The sequence below is a fragment of the Neltuma alba genome, unplaced genomic scaffold, assembly GCF_004799145.2.
Source record: "Neltuma alba isolate B1F8T4 unplaced genomic scaffold, ASM479914v2 tig00013592_pilon, whole genome shotgun sequence".
Lineage (NCBI taxonomy): Eukaryota > Viridiplantae > Streptophyta > Magnoliopsida > Fabales > Fabaceae > Neltuma > Neltuma alba.
The window spans coordinates 20,364-36,991 of NW_021637789.1; the positions used below are offsets into that span (position 1 = coordinate 20,364).

At 40.8% G+C, this 16,628-nt stretch overlaps 2 protein-coding genes across 2 annotated transcripts; one reads left to right on the forward strand and one right to left on the reverse strand.

The window, feature by feature from the left end:
• Nucleotides 1-3,968: 3,968 nt before the first annotated feature.
• On the reverse strand, nucleotides 3,969-6,213 carry LOC114738460 (ankyrin repeat domain-containing protein 30A). Its single transcript, XM_028926519.1, has 4 exons — nucleotides 5,782-6,213; nucleotides 4,732-4,842; nucleotides 4,556-4,636; nucleotides 3,969-4,435 (listed from the first exon to the last, which is right to left on the reverse strand). The coding sequence occupies exons 1-4, from the start codon at nucleotides 6,004-6,006 to the stop codon at nucleotides 4,355-4,357; spliced, it is 498 nt and encodes a 165-aa protein (XP_028782352.1). The 5' UTR covers nucleotides 6,007-6,213; the 3' UTR covers nucleotides 3,969-4,354.
• An 8,107-nt stretch (nucleotides 6,214-14,320) lies between these two features.
• Nucleotides 14,321-16,616, forward strand: LOC114738443 (growth-regulating factor 3). The gene is made up of 4 exons (XM_028926499.1): nucleotides 14,321-14,543; nucleotides 14,736-14,900; nucleotides 15,124-15,442; nucleotides 15,955-16,616. The coding sequence occupies exons 1-4, from the start codon at nucleotides 14,321-14,323 to the stop codon at nucleotides 16,418-16,420; spliced, it is 1,173 nt and encodes a 390-aa protein (XP_028782332.1). The 3' UTR covers nucleotides 16,421-16,616.
• Nucleotides 16,617-16,628: the final 12 nt, after the last annotated feature.

Genomic DNA, 16,628 nt, shown 5'->3' on the forward strand with positions numbered 1-16,628 from the left:
GAAAACAAAATCGCTCAAGAAGAGAAATAACGTATGGTCGTGGCAATGTGAGATGGTGTCAACTTGATATGAGCAACAGCTAGCTAGCATGTAAATGTCGAGCAGGGTTGTCTGTATCAGGCCACTAGTTAGTGGCTACGCTCCAAAACACGTCGGGCCTCCCCAAGTAGAATGAGATGCGTGGGTTAATTCATTTGCAGTGTCCGTATTGTATATTTGTGTCGTGCGGTGCAACATCAGGAAAGCGGAGAGAAGATGCGCGAAACAGTGGTAATTTTATACTGAAAACAGGTCTCTCTGAGACCAGACAAGGAATCTCGTGCAGTGTATTAAATTTAGAATCGACAAGACGGTTGAGGCAGAATAATGGTTGCGCAGAAGAGGTTCTCTTCACGTAGCCACTGAAATGGAATTGGATATTTGGCATCACGAATCCAGCCTCAGACATGGAAATGGGATTTTATATGATACACTGTGCTTTCTGCATAATGGCAGTATTCATAAGAGTGAGATTCAACCCCTTGGCACTGGGCAGTGATATGTACATATTATGGCACCAATCATGAGACCATGTCGTTTCGGAATGTTCTTCCATGCCCCTAAATAAATGCCGTGCCATCGTTTCCTTCGTCTTTACCCCACACCCACTTAATTTGCATCAAATAAATAAATACACAAACCCCCGTCTGGCTTCGTTCACATCATAAACCCCTGTTTGCCGTTACCTCTCTATCCACACTGACGTCGGAAAACTGATTATCAATATTTTCACGTCTTCGATTGGATTCTTAATGAGAGCGTCGCCAGTAATTAATTTCTACAGTTCAAGATGACATCGTGTGATTAAATATACAAAAAAATGATTCCTCATCGTCACATATAATGCTGAATAATTATATTAGTCCTATGTTTGTTTAGAATAGCTAGCTACGGGGTGGATGAAATGGAATCCGATGTGTGGCTTCGAATCGTTAAATCGTGTAAGGAACCGTGCGGGATGCTTCTCCCTGACCCTTGATTAATCAGCAAGATTCCTTCCTACACATCGTCAATCATGGTTAAATGTCAACTGGTAATACTAGTAATTTATAACACGTTGCTTGTTATGTACTAGTGATCCGGTCCTAATTATAAAACCTTGTTTGTAGTCATACTTGTTATATACTATTGATCTGGTCCTAATTATAAGACCCTGTTTGTAGTCTACAAACAGGGTCTTATAATTAGGACAGGATGAGTAATATATAATACTTCCTCTCTTCTTAATATAAGAGCTGGTTTGACTTTTATTTTAGTCCTAAATATAAGATCCTAATAATATTTGTCTCTGGTATTTATTATTTTTTTCAAGGCAATTCTTATTATAACGGCAGATATGGCCAATACACTTGATTAGTAAGGATATTTTAGAAAAAATAATACATATTTATTACAAATAACTAACTTAACTAATTTTCTTAATCTACTTAAATTAGTCAACTAGTTTTATATTAATAAGTGGAGGTAGTATTAGAAATATAAGATTTTTTAATAAAATGCAGGGTGATTCCTCTTCCTTTGTGACCAATGACATGGACACGACTCAGCATCGGCAACAGCTGGTAGAAAGGCAAAGTCGCCAAGCTATATGGATTAGTTCAAGGTGATTAGAATCTCATATTCGGGCTTCGATGGTAGGCTTGGTGTCATCTTTTTGGGTCCGGGCAACATATGTTAAAAAAAGCCCAATGGAAGTGTGGGTAAAGAGGATAATTTGGGTTAGTTGGGCCCATATTATGGTGAATGATATATGCTGGTGTAACCCACCCCTTCGGCAGCCGCAGCGGGAATGGAGCCTCTCAGCTTATAGTCGAAATTTGATACAGGGAAGCGCGAGACTGGTGAGAAAAGACGCAAGGGTTTCCCGGGAAATAGAAGCGACCTTATCTATCAATGTTGAAAATGAATGATATATATATAATCAACAATTTATGCACACCGTTGAAGTCGCCGTCGTCATCCTAATGAGTCAGTCGCTCCTATATATCGCTCGGCTTTGACACGTCATTTTGCGACATTTTCGGCATAACCCCCAAACGCCCGCATATTTTAAACACGCTTCTTATGGGACCTGACAGTGACTTCTTAATTTTCATAGGGTCGCCCCAACCCCTTTACCACCCTCCCATTATGCTGCCCTCCATCCCATCGCTGCTCCTGATAAATATGGCCTCTCCACTATTACACATTAATCTTGCTCTCTTTCAATATTTTTTAATCCAATTTCTCAGTTATGACCCTTTCCTCGTCAAAAAAACAAAGAAGTTATGACCCTTTCCAAATAATGAACTTTAAAAATTTTGTACATTAATTAAAAACCTTAAATTTCCGGTGCCCATATTAGATTTTCGAGCAATTTATGTATACATCACCCTGTTTGCTAGTTCGCATTTTTCGCCTGTGAGGTGATATTTGGTGATTGAAAGTTAAGAATTCGGCGGACTCACGAGAGTAGAGGGAAAAAACAAGGATGAGAAACTGTGTTTTCTATTTTTCAATCTGTTTGGAATGAAAAATTGTGGGTATTGGTATTAGCGAGGGAAGACTATCGAAAAACGATGAGTGTAGGAACATGGAGAGGAACTCGCTAGAACCTAAAAAATTGTCTACCTCTCTCGACAACCGATAAGATGATTGGCCGTTCAACGGTCTTGTTATTTTCACGTACGAGGCACCACCGTCCGCGTGCCCCCCTATCTCTCCGGCTGCGCCCATCTTCTCAGTGCATTTTATGTAATGAAATGAAATGAAATCGCAAATTAATAAAATACACGTATTATTCCGTTTAATATATCAATCATCAATAATACTATAATAGGGTTGTAGCCGTTCTTGTTTAGTATTTCTCCGATCATAAATATAAATGAAGTTTACCTAGTTATACTAGTATATCGATAAAAGAAAATGGTTGAATAAAAACTGGTTCATTAAAGATATAAAAAATTGGTTTATTTTTTAAACATTCCATTAATTACTTGTGATGTTTAACTGCACATAAGAAAAATTTAATGTTCTAGATATTTTCAAAGTATATTTAAATTTTGAACCAAAAAAAAATCTTAGAAAATGGGCTTATACTGTGGATATTGTGAGTGCGAATGAGGCAAAAACAGTTTTTAAGAGAGGGTAACAGTAGGATTTAAAATATGGATGCGGTGGTTTCAAAAATAACAATAACGGATGATGTGGCCTTTTCTAAATATAATGTTTGGAATGGGATTGTAATGCCGGCTGTTCATCCGCACCTCCTTTTCATTAATTGGTAATTAATCTGAGGTGATTTGTCACATTGGGACTCCCTAATACCTTTTCTTTTTTATTTTGGTTCAGCCAACGGTGGGACTCCCCAATACTAGTGCTCCTCACTTTTGGCTGCCCAAAAATTTGTCTTACCATAATAAATTGGAAATGATAAGTATGTGATGATACGTACATGTCAGGAGTCAGTTGTTGCCCTCAAAGCCATTTACAATCATGGCAAAGTAAATTCTACGGCTTCCTTTATCCCCGCACGCCTTCCTCCTGTCCTTCATTTTTCATTCCTCTTCTTATTTAGTTATTTTATTCATTCTCTCCCACATCTTGCCTTCTCCGGCTTTACCCTCAGTCCCATTATTCATGACCCATCATTGATCACAAGTTTAGATCCGCTGCAAATCAAAGAATTTTGAGCACACTTCTCTGATGACCTCACAATATACCATGATTTGGTTCAAAATATAAATTCAGCTTCGTAATATTTAAAGCATTTAATGTTTGCTTTTCTGCTTAGAGCAGTTTGATGAGTAATGTTTGTTGTTCAGTTTGTATGATTAACATGTAATATTGACTTCTGTGAAGGGCATATCAAAAAAGAAATTAAATAATTGAGTAATTACTCATACAAAAAAGTAGAATCATATCTATGATGTTCTGACCGAAACAAATCATTCTACCGCAAACACTGCACCTGCGCAATTCACTTATTACAGTACTGAGATGGAAAATTCCACCGTAACATCACAGTTTGTTGGACCAGGGAGCAAAATTAGAATTACATCAATAAATTAAATTAAAAATAGAACAATACAAAAGTGAATTGAAGGGTAAAACCAAAAAACAAAAAAAATGATAGGAGAGTGCAAGCGTATTTAGTTACAAGCGTGTTTGTAAGGCGGGTATGGGCCCTCGTAAATTAGCTAATATGCCATCACATGTTACTGAGAAAACAAACATTAACACCAGAAAATTACACAAGCGCAGACACAATCATGCATATACTACGTTATCTTTTTCATATACCGCACATTCCTAATCACGGATCATTAGCAGTTGCCTAACTTGTGTGCATCGATTCTATGTTCTTGCTCAGCTCCTCCAGCTTCTTCATCCTCGTTCTTTCACTTTCGCCCACCAGCTGTTGATTTGATGGCAACCATTCCCAGCAAAACCCAGAACAAACACAAATGAATTCGCATATAAACATATATACCAATCTTTTACAGGCACAAGATGATATAAAGATGACGCTAATTACCTCCATTAACCTGGTGATTAGCTGTACTTTTTCCCTGTTCTTTTCATTGAATGCTTCAAGAGCTTCTTTATATTCTTTCTCCTGCAAAATGTAGGAATTTACTGAGTTATATATTGCTATCATATGCATGAATAGTTTACAAAAATTTCGTTGTTTGAGTTCCCCTCAGGCTTAACCTTCTTCTGGCAGGTATGGCCAAGCGGCTTTAACTCCTTGTTCACTGAATCAATCCTTTTCCGTACCAGTGCAACCTCCTTCCTCATCGGATCTGATAGAGCCTCAAGCTCCTGATATTCCTCGAAACACGATAAATCAAGAAACTACAGATCAATATCTTTATGCATAATTAGGATCGCATATATATACATATAATCCCTGAGGAGCTCAACAACATAACTTTTTTCCTTCTGATGGGAACGGTAGTTCTTCCATTCGTAAATGGCATAAAACATATCAGAAACTTGATGCATGACTTTCAAACATCAGAAACTGCTAAACTGAGGGAGCGACAAATTTTTCAGAAAGCAAATGCGTCAATTATTAGGTTAGAAGCCTAGGACGCTGTCCTGCAAGAAGAATATGCAAGGCAGTCCTGTATTCCATCAGATGACTTTTGCCATCAACAAGATCAAACTTTGAATTTGATTTATCAAGACCGGAAGGGAAAAAACAAACATCCCGGCCACAAACCCACAGATCGGGTATATTCGAGTGCCTCCGAGATTCTGCATACCTCGGAGGTTCTCCTTGTCAATAGATAACACGTTTTTTTCAGAAATTATGAATTGAGAAAAAAGAGGAACTTTCTTGAATCAGGAATATCTAGCCGTTATAAATCAACATAATTACATAGCTCTGTTAACGCACCAACTTATTTGTTCGGCAGGCAGAAAAAAGGTGCTGAGTTTTCCTCACAGGGGAACAAAAACATTCTCCAACCAAGGCCATTGTTGGCCCATTTTTTCCCCCCCAAAAAACAAAGGCCGTTAAAATGGCAGGGATGACGATGAGGAGTTTAGAGTTCAGACTTCAGATCACTCATATGTGGTGAACTGTGGAACCCCATCAATAAAGCTAAATGAGTTGTTCAAAAAATACAAAGACGTTGCCTACAAACTGAAAAAAAGGAAAAATTGCGAGGAAATTAAGTTAAAGGGTAATTAGCAAGAAATTAGCATGAAATCTAGAAAAGCCGGTATATATGTGGAGAGAAGTGGGTGAGATACCTCACGAATGGTGGCGAGACGCTTGGTTTCTTCCTCTACTCGACCCAACTGGGCCTGAACCTTCTCTCTGACCTCCATCTTCTTGCGTTCAATCTCTTCCTCTTTGGCTCTGAAGGTAGACAGAGCAGACCTGGACATCTCCTCATCTTCCTTAGACAAATGGCTGCTGAAGCTAAGGCTTCCAGAATTCTGAACAACCAGCTGGTTCTGTTGCTCCGTCTGCATCTTTTCTTTTCCCAACCCTTCTTTCCTCTCTTAGAAGAGCTCTTCTTCTTGCTTCAATTCCTGTCTTTTATTATCCTCTCTTTTCCTTGCTTTGTTTGGGGATAGCTTTCTCTTTTTTCGCTTTCGCTTTATCTTTTTCCTTTGCGGTTCGGCACTGAAATGATGAGCTGCTCTGCTCTGCTCGCTTTCTCTGTTTTTACGTTGTGAGTGCGCTCATTAACCGGGTTGGATTGCCCTTCTTTCCAGCCCGCGACTCGGCTTCCCTCACCTTCGCTGACCCGAACCAACATTACTTAATTTTTTAGATTGCCAAATTTGTTGAAATACAAAAAAGTTATTATAATAATTTCAATTGAAATTTAGACGTTTAACTCTCATATACTATTATTTTTAATGGTTTTCAATTGATGTCTTTGGACCTAATTATTATTGGATAAAAGTATATTCAAGACCGTAGAATATTTTTAAAAATACATTTAACACCTCAAAATGTTTAGTGGTTTAATATTGTCCTTTAAATATTATTCAGGAACAGTATGAAATCTTGATTAAAACAAACAGGTATATGACATGTATGGACTGTCGTTACAAAGTAAAAATGCTTTCGTGTTATACTCGTCATAATGCGACTATATATTAGTTGTTTTTATGATTATAAAAGATTTTGACTGTGATGTGTGTCGTGTACATATCTCGGCCAAGGGGCATGATATAGATGCCGTTTTCCCAGTTGTTCAACAAATAATAACCATTCCGGGCAAAAAAAATCAGATAATAACAACAAAGTCGATTAACCAAAAAAGACAAAAGAAAAGCGGGTGGCCTGTTCCGTCTCACATGTCACACCCCATTGCCTCGGCTCGGCTAATTGGCCCCTTCCGACACATTTTAACAAATAAAAATAATAAAATAATTATAACGTCGTTCCACACCCAAAGTGCCAACGAATCACTGATAACAAGGCCAACTGAGAGGGAACATACGGGACAATTGCTCTTTAAGCACTTTTTACTGTGGATGAATTGGTTGTAACTAATATCTGATTATAATCCTAAAAGTAGAAATTAACTATAACATGACTGCTTGAGTTGTAAAATTAAACGTTGAAAATAATTTATCTCCGATTCTCCCACAGCTCTAACAACCGGATTCCCCTCTTTCCAAACTATAACTAGTACAAACATATCCATCTTCAGCACCACGGCGTCGTTGAAAGAATTAATTTAACATCTGAATTCAAGTACCGTGGCTGATTAATAAAATTGATTTTATATAGGCTAAGAGGCCCAAAAAAATTAAAAACAAAAGAACAACAACAACAACAATGTGGTGAAGTATTGACTTTGATTAGTGATGTGTAGATCAGAATTAATCAATAACGTGAAATGACCGGATGATTATTAAAATACTGATAGCACAGCTTCAATTTTTGCCCCAGGAAAAAGAGCCGATTTAATCTGAGAAATTTTGCCATTATTGTTTAAGAAATAAGCCACAGTAATTCCTTCTTCAGTTTGGATAATTCTATGCAGCTGTGGGTTCAAATATTGCTCTCACTCCAGCAGTAGTTAACCTTAATCAGGAGTTGGATAACTTTCTTGGAATTAATCATGGCATCCCATGAGGGGGAAAAATCATGGCATAATATCAAAGCATGCATGCGGTCATTTACAAGGTTGACAACTGGTTAGTTACAAATAAAATATAATGAGTGCGAGAATCAAAAGTTCAAATAATACTCATATGTCACGAAGCGTCAAAGCATGCAACAAAAGACAATAGTAATTCCTAATACCATTATATCCGGGACGTATAATTAATAGTAAGCTAGTATTATAGTTTAATTTAGCTCCGATTAATAAAGTTATCATTCTTGTTGTCAATTATTTCTATAAACGAAGCATCGATTGTTTTTAAAAAAATAAATTATCATCGATCTCCAGTGGAATGAACGATGAAGATTAATTTAATGATCGCTATATTCAAATAAAAAGTAAGCCGCAAGCTCATACAGTCACCATATTACGTTTTAATAAAAGGGAAAATTTATGGGGGAAAAAACAGCGATGGGGAAGAAGTCTGGGCACATATGTATAAAATGTCACTATATCAGCAAGCACCGCAAACCATGTGAGGCGCATCCGTGTAGTTGCATTCACAGGATCCAAATATCGTTTTCCGTTATTTTTGGCAGTTAGATCCAGACCCCATATTGCAACTACTCCCCCCTTCTCTCTGTTTTTTTTTTTTGGAGAACAAATTTGGATTGAATTTGTCCAGATAATTAAGTCACATGGCCTTCGTGGCAGGCCCCGTTGCAGAAATTAATTAAATCGAAGGAAATAATAAGTATGACGAGAATGCGGTGGAGAAGGTCAGAACTGGGGCGGACAAAAAGGATGAGCTGTTGGGAGCAGCGAGGAACAACGCAGGCTGCGCGACCTTTTGACAAAATATCATTTGCTTTTCCGCAATGGGCCTCTCCCAAAGTGATTCTGGATTTCTTCTTCTTTACTTATCTCCAGATTCGTTGCTTGCCTCCCGGACTTCCTTTCTAATCGCTGCCTCAGCCTGTACTTTCACTACACATTTCACATACTACTATTATTATATATCTGCGCGTTGCAAACAAAGATGATGGGTGTGATTTAATTATAAAAGTAATGGAAGGATGGGTTGGGGTGGGTGTCGGGTGGGGGACCAGAGTGGAGTGTCGTGTGATGAACTGATAAAAGAAATTAGAGTGCGAGAGAGATGAAGAGGGCAGTGAGGGAATCCAAGGGGGGAGATCATGAGAATCGGGGGGTGGAATCTCTTTTCGGGTGGGGGCCGTCTCTCGTTCTCTCTTTGGCGGTGGGGCCCCTCCTCCGCGTGCCTTTCTTCAAATCAACCATTTCATTTTAACCGGCACAAATGCCACCGCGTTGCCATTTGGAGTTTTATGGCGATGGTGGGGAATTAAATACGGCGTTGTTTTGCGTCACCCTGAGGTGGCCTCCTCCAGTGTTTCCAAAATTCTTAATTGCTGCTTGGCCTCTCCCTACTAGAATTTAGCGCGCGCGCACACATCACCCACCTCTGCTTCTTTCCTTTGTATTTTGTAATATGCCCTACCAACTCACACCCACACCCCCACACAAGTTTCGTGGTCGCTAGCCGTTACTCACCCACATGCCACCTGCTCCTTTCTCTCTCAATTATTTGTTGCCCACCCCGTGTTCATACATATTCCGCTTTTGTCTCTTTCTGTTCCTTTCTCACATTACTACCCCATCGCCCTGCCCCATTCTATTTAACCAGTTTGGAGGCTTCAGCCGCGCAAGACAAATCTGAAATTCAAGTCTCCTCGCACGTTGTGCCCCTCGTTGCTGCCAGGACGGTTGAGGCCAAAATGATTTACTGTCAAATAGCCGAACGAAGACATGATCAAGATTGGATGGAAGGGCCGCCGGAAAAGAGGGGGTGGGGATGGATCTTGGCAGTGACAGAAACAACTTCTCCAAAATAAGGTTGACGTGACGGCCGGTGCGGGAAGTCAAGCTTGGGTTGAAAAATAAATCAAGAACCAAATGCATTGGCAGGCAGGCCGCAAATTCAACCACGCGTGGGGGCAACCATCCGGCGTGAAGTTTGCGGTCAATGGGCAACAAATAATGAAGGCACCCCACTTTTCCGACATTGTTTCGTGTCTATGCTTTGATACGAGCAACAACCACTGGATTTAGTCCGAGTCAACCATGAGTCGTCCTCAGTCTGAGCGAATTGCACCATCCTCATAGTCTAGTGACAAACAGTCACACAGAGATGATCTCAAGTAGTAAATATGGGGTATGGTGCAGTTAAAAGACAATGATCGCAGCCTTTTTTGGGTGGTGGGGGAGGACTTCGTCGAGACTCGAGAGTGCGATTGTTCGGCCCAGATTTTAAGGAAAAAAAAAGAAAGAGAATTAAATAGGCCTGCATCTCGAGTTTTTGGGCTCCTAAGACCGTTAGGAAGAAATTGTGGGCGGATACCAAAGGTGTGGGGTATTTTGTATTGCCGGGCCCGAAGAAGAAGAAGAACAAAAGATGAACAGTTTATCTGAACGTCTTTTTTTGTGGGTGACTATTTTTCTGAACACTTTACTGGAGAGGGGGACCGTAAACTGGAATAGTGGCCCGGCCCAATCTAGTCCACCTTACTATCCGGTTAAATGGGCCCGTTGAGTTGCATACCGTGCCCGTTTCATCTGGGAAGAGCTTCCAGGGCCCGGCAGGATTTTCATTCATTAATAGCCTCGTGAAATAATTCGAAATTTACTCATATTTTATTAAGCGGTTCTTTGATGTGAATGAAATACACCCACCTGATGTGTGTTAGTTTATCCGAATATAATGATATATGGGATGATAAATACACACACACACATATATAGCAGATCCTTGATCATACGATAAAGAGGTGTACTAGTAGAGTATTGCATGAAACCTGGTAAAAGGAAGAATATAACTGCTTGTTATGAGCTGGGGAAATTGTTGTTTAGATACGTTGTTGGGGAGTATCAGTATGCACGGAGGGGGAACACAAGGGAAGCAAAGGCTAATAATGAGGGAGGATGTTTTTAATTGAGCAGGGTGCGTTGAGAAGAACGAGAGGATGGGGATCTGGCATTTTAAATATGCGTGGGGTTTGCAGAGTTCCAAAAATTCTTCATGTGTCGTGTTACTCGATGCAAACAGAGATGACATCACCATCTTTGATTCCTCCTCAATAATTAACTAAACGCCCCCCGCTCAAGCCGACGAGCCTCCTGTTACGGCTCCCTCCACGCCGTTTTTATCTGTTCATTTATGCTCCTAGTGTTTTTCTCTTAAAAAGGAAGAGGGAAGGAAAATATCGAGGGGAGGGTCACGTGAAGGCACGTGAGCGTGGGTGGGATTGGCGTGCGGGCGTGCGTAGAGAGAAAAGGTGAGGGCACCCGAAAAATGAAAAGAGTGGGGGGTGGGGTCCACGTGGGCGCTGTCTCTTGTGAGGCAGTCAGTTGGTGCTGACTACTTCTGACACTTACTGACATGATGTGTCAGTGATGTATTTCCCTCACATGTCCTCTCATGTGCTTTCCCTCTTTTCTCTCCTTTCCCCCAGCCCCTGCTCTCCCCGCTAATTTTTATTACTTAATCACCCCCCTTTTATTATTTAATTTAAATCATGCCTCCACAAATACACGTGATCATGAATTTATTCTCATGGGTTTCAAAAATTCCAAGGCCATTTACAATTAAGTAGTGAATGGCATCTCTTTCCCCTGGATCTCTTGTGAATACAATCTCTTGTTCTCCATTTTTTCCCCCTGTTTTAAAAAAAATTAAAGAAATTTGATTTGCATTTTTTTCCAGTTTGCTAAAAACTCGTGTTGGGGAATTTAGGTAAGTAGGGAATTAAAGCGGGGATAATAAAACAAGAATAGCGGGAGGAAGAGGCATGGTGGGGAGTAGAACAAGAGGGCAGGGCAAAGCGTCCCACTTGAGGGGGGGGGGGGGGAGCAAATTGAATGGGCTTGAATGTGGGAGAGTGAAGTTGCACCCTATTTTGGTGCATTTGGGGGGAAAAGGAAACAGATGTGAGGGTGGTGAATCTTTGTTCGTTGACTGGGTTGACATGTTGGTGATGCCACAACTTGAGACGTGGGTGGCAGCACAGCAATTACTTCATTGGATTCTCCCTGGCCCCTGCAGATCCATCCTCTCAAAAATTCATGCAACTATTTCCCTTTTCACTTCCTATAATTCACTGTTTTGTTCTCTATAATTCCATTTTCTCTAATCGATCTGGCCACATGAAAAGGTCATGATGACGTGGATCTCCTTTCCTGGTTCGCTTCTCTCGGTGGGAAATCCGACCCAGTTATATATATTTACATTCGGATCTCTACCTGCATCCTCCTGTATAATCCTCCCCCTCATGTGCCCCCCATCGCATGTGATGCTCTCTCACACATTCGTCGTACGTCAACTGATAACACTGCGAGAAGGGGAAAAACCTGATGAGAGTCAGACGATGAACAATCTTCTATTCTGGTGTTTTTTTTTTTTTACATTTCAACTGTGTTATATTTTCAATTTCAATAATTTATTTTCATAGCGCTTCTTCTGTTAACACTAATAAAGAGATCACATTGCGATTCATTACTTTAGAAGTTTTTTTGAAGTCCTGAGTGGTGTTAGTGTTTTGAAGAATTAAAATATCACTCCCCAGTTGTACCCAAAAAAAAGAAGAAGTCACTCCCCAAGAAATAAAGGAGGAGGTGATAGATCAATCAGGGGGTCCCGTGGAATTAAACTCTCCTGTCCTCCTACTGTGCGCCCGTTCTCTTTTATCTGTACATTACTTTGCTCACGCATGACTATTAAAAAGTAAAAGCGCATCGTAGTGAAAAAATTCGTCTCAAATTTTTTTTGATGAGGGTGTCAAATTATTCACTATATGTATATATTTATATATGCATGAATTGTGTGTGTGTAACTCAGTTTTTATACTGTATATATAGCCACATGAATCCATTCCAACTCAGTGTTTTTTGGCGTGTTTCGCTGGAAACTTGATCACTAAATCATGTTTCATAAATAACATGGCTTATTTCACGCTCCCTTAGTTTCTGAACATAATGAATATAGGGCGTCCATTCATTTACTTTTATTTCCAATTTTTTTTAAAAAAATCCAGATCAATTGTATATACTTAAAAAGTTTTTCTCAGAGAGTTCAGTTTTTAAATACATATGACTAACAGTATTTTAAGAAAAATAATATTATATACTTTTTGATAAATAATTAAATTGACAAAGTTTTTTACGGTAATTTTTATATTAATGAGGGAGGCTGTACTTTTTTGAATTTTGCATGATGTGTTTGAAGGTGGTGAACTTGGAAGGATGTGGGGACAATTGTGCAATGTATATTGGGAGCGGTAAATGCGTCAGGGTTCATGGCTGACACACCTATACTCCAACCGTATCAATGCTGCATTGAATTGAACATGGTTATGAGGAGCGCGTCTTGATGGAAGCATTGGCTGACAGTGGCAGCGGCCGGACAATGGCTTATTAAATTCCTCACTTCTTTATCTGGTAACGATCGACCCAACCTTTTCAACCCTTAGGAACGCCCAGAAATGACTGACCCCGTTTGAATGCAAACAGTGAAATCAGCGCGCTTACTGTGAATGAAAAAAGGTTGTAAGTTTTCAAAGCATATACTATTACAGTAGTGCTACTGTTTTGACGATATAAATTGTCGATATATTTTTCTCCACTTTTAATAACAGACCGCAGCAGGAACAGCAGAAGTTGGAAGAAGCGGATATGATATGATCAGAGTGTGGAAAGTGACGAGAGAACGTTGAAAAGCATTCTCGTGGAAGAGGGCGAATGATAATGATGGTATCCTCTCTTACCAGCTGCCCTGTCGGACTGCCCTCAAACCTCCCATCTCTGACACCCCTTCTCTGCCTTCCCCTTCGGCCCTTCCCTTCTTGCTTTTGTTTCTGACTCCTCCCACATTCATCCAAAGCCCAGCCGCATCCTGGGGAATCCAAATCCTAAATTAATCAGCGTTACAAGACAAACTCACTTCTTTAGTTTATTCTTATTTTAATAACAACGTATTCATAATAGCAATACATTAATACTACTGGTATAAGGGGGTGTTTGGTAAAACTAAAACCACGGTTTTAGAATCATTTTTCCGCAAAACGAGATAATCTCCTCTACATATTTATTTCGTAATCTGTAAAAATACTTTTAAAATTATGATTTGGTTTCTATTCAAACACCTCCTAAATTTGGGCCGTGGAGTAGCAGTAGTGGTATTTCAATAGGAAAGCGGGTGTGGCATATTTAGTGGTATTTCCAAGGCAAAAGCAGAAAGACAGACAGGCTGCAGGTTCTTCCTTTCAACTCTCTTCTCTAGCTATCTCCTTGTTCCATTATTTTACTGTTTCCTTCTCTTTCTTTTCCCCTCTCAACTGTCCTGTCTCACTGTCTTTTTCTCAAGTGCTCTATGCCCTCCCCACACTTCCCTACCCCTTCAAAACAAACTTTGCAGGCTTTGCTGTCAGAATCCTCCTCTTCCCTCTCCACTCACCCTCCCTCTGTCTCAAAGGTATCTGCCAAAAAAAAGCTATAAAGCAAACTGCGCAACTCTCTGCAAAAAGCCTTTTTACAAACTTGCTCTTCACTTCTCCAACACACCCCCCACGAAAGCCTAATTACCCTCAACTACTAAACCCAGGTCCAGCCCCCACCCCACACCCCCCCCCCCCGGGTCTTCTCTCTCAATGGACTTCCATCTGAAGCAATGGAAAAACCAGCACGAGTCTGAATCAGAAGAACAACATTTTGCAAAGATGCCAAGGCTCATGCTTGAATCCCATCTACACCCGCCCCCACATTCATCCCCCTCTTCGCCTGCTCTCCCACTCTTTGTGCCTGAACTCAACACCAAAGTCAGCTCGCTCTCTGCATTTTCTGATTCCTCGCTAGCCACGCCCAGATTTCCAAGTGAGATTTCCATCAATGCCGTTTTTTTTTCCCCCAATTTTTCCTGTGTGAGAGAAACTAGCTGAGGTTTGATTAGCTTCTGAGTTTCTTGCTTTCTTATCGATACTTTCATCTGTTCTCTCGGATTTATCTGTGTTTTGGCTGCTTCTTGTTCTGCTTTCTGCTCATGAAATTATTTTTGGTTTGTACTAGGAATGGGAAGTTATTTCAGTGCGGCTCAGTGGCAGGAGCTGGAGTTGCAGGCACTGATATTCAGGTACATGTTGGCGGGTGCTGCTGTTCCGCCTGAACTGCTTCTTCCAATTAAGAAGGGCCTTTTTCATTCCGCTCCTTATTTCCTCCATTACCAACCTTCTCGTAAGTTTCCCTCTTCATTCCTGTAACTATGTCATGTAAGATTCCCTTTCTATGCCACCTAAAGACACGCACAATTTTGTTTTACTGTCATGAACTGATAGTTCAACGTTTTCTCTCTTATGCTTCCCTTACTTTATGCTGGATTCTTTGTTGATGCCTTTCGGCATTCGCCTGTCTAAATGGAAGTTTGCGTTTTGCATTAATCTTTGAACTACTGCATTAGTGTTGCAATCGGGATACTGGGGAGGAGCGACCATGGATCCCGAGCCCGGCCGCTGCCGAAGGACGGACGGCAAGAAATGGAGGTGCTCGAGAGACGTGGTTGCCGGCCAGAAGTACTGTGAGCGCCACATGCATCGCGGTCGAAACCGTTCAAGAAAGCCTGTGGAAGTACCCACACCAACCACTGCGGGAGGCGTTGGCCCTGCCACCGCCGGCAGCGGCGTCGGGTGTCCCTCTGCTACAACTGCCTCTGTGTCTGCCCCGCATATGACACCAGCACCGTTGAGATCCCCTATCGATCTCCTCCAGCTGAAACGATGGTAATTTTTTCTCGGCCACCGTTGTGTAAGATGGCAAATCAGCATCCAAGATTTTAAGATAACTGGACATGGACTACAGTGGAAATTAGTTTCTTTCGGTAAAGGGTCCTTTTTTTTTTTTTTTGCTACGAGGGACTTAATTTGCTTGTGCGGGACATCCTGTATCTATTTTGGACGTTTTTCCTCCTTGTCAACATTTATTTCCAAAACCATATCTTGATATTCTAAAAGTGAATTCAAGTTTGTTTGATTTAAACTTGAGTAATTAAAAGGTGAATAATGTCTTCACCTCAGGGAGTGATGTCGAATAGGTAGGACCTTAATGAAAGCCCTCATCTTGCCCCATTAATCAAAAAGGGGAGTGCGTTAGATGCTGATCAAATGACACCCTGCCTATTCTTTCTAAGACGATATAAAAGCATTCCCCCTATAGCCTTTTATCGTTTTGGTTCGTTTTCTTGTAATTCTCTGGTTGGTGTCTTACATGCGTGTTTGTGGTTCTTCCTCCGTAGTTCATCTGGGACCATCAAGAATGAAAAGGAGAGCATATTTGAAAACCGTAGCCGGGATAATGTGGATGGTGAAGGGAGATCAGATGGGCATATTCTGCGACATTTTTTCGATGATTGGCCCCGACCACTTCAGGAACCTGACAATGCCGAAAGTAACGCCACGTCCATCCACTCAGCCACATGCCTCTCTATCTCAATGCCCGGAAATGCTTCGTCGGACGTGTCGCTGAAACTGTCCACAGGCGATGATGCAGAGGATCCGTGTCCCAGAAGTGCGAATGCGGGCCCACAGCACTTGCAGGTCAATTGGGCAGGAGGATGGGCCTCTTCGGCTAATCATGTGGCTTCAATGGGAGGACCACTAGCAGAGGCGCTCAGATCATCCACCACAACCTCTTCGCCTACAAGTGTCTTGCACCAGTTGCCTCGTAGCTCTGCATCTGAAACTAGCTTCATTAGCACTTAGGCTTTACTGAGGCGGTGCTCTGATTAATTTTTCTGGGTATGGCTGCATCCTGTTATGTAAGATAATATCGGGTTTTATCTCCGTCAGGTCACCATGTGATTGTTCGTTAGCTTCTAGTTAAAATTACTTTGTTCGATAATAGTTGCGATCTGGAATTGTTTTTCATTCTCTCATATCTCGACTTGCATTTTAGCCGCGTTCAGCACAA

What these genes read in the sequence shown, in the direction of transcription:
- LOC114738460 (XM_028926519.1), bottom strand. Translation starts at nt 6,006, where the DNA reads ATGCAGACGGAGCAACAGAACCAGCTGGTTGTTCAGAATTCTGGAAGC. An exon ending in GCCATACCTGCCAGAAGAAG is followed by an intron (nt 4,637 to 4,731) that starts GTTAAGCCTGAG and finishes TACATTTTGCAG; the next exon opens with GAGAAAGAATATAAAGAAGC. An exon ending in TAATCACCAGGTTAATGGAG is followed by an intron (nt 4,436 to 4,555) that starts GTAATTAGCGTC and finishes TCAAATCAACAG; the next exon opens with CTGGTGGGCGAAAGTGAAAG.
- LOC114738443 (XM_028926499.1), top strand. Translation starts at nt 14,321, where the DNA reads ATGGACTTCCATCTGAAGCAATGGAAAAACCAGCACGAGTCTGAATCA. An exon ending in AGCCACGCCCAGATTTCCAA is followed by an intron (nt 14,544 to 14,735) that starts GTGAGATTTCCA and finishes GGTTTGTACTAG; the next exon opens with GAATGGGAAGTTATTTCAGT. An exon ending in CTCCTCCAGCTGAAACGATG is followed by an intron (nt 15,443 to 15,954) that starts GTAATTTTTTCT and finishes CTTCCTCCGTAG; the next exon opens with TTCATCTGGGACCATCAAGA.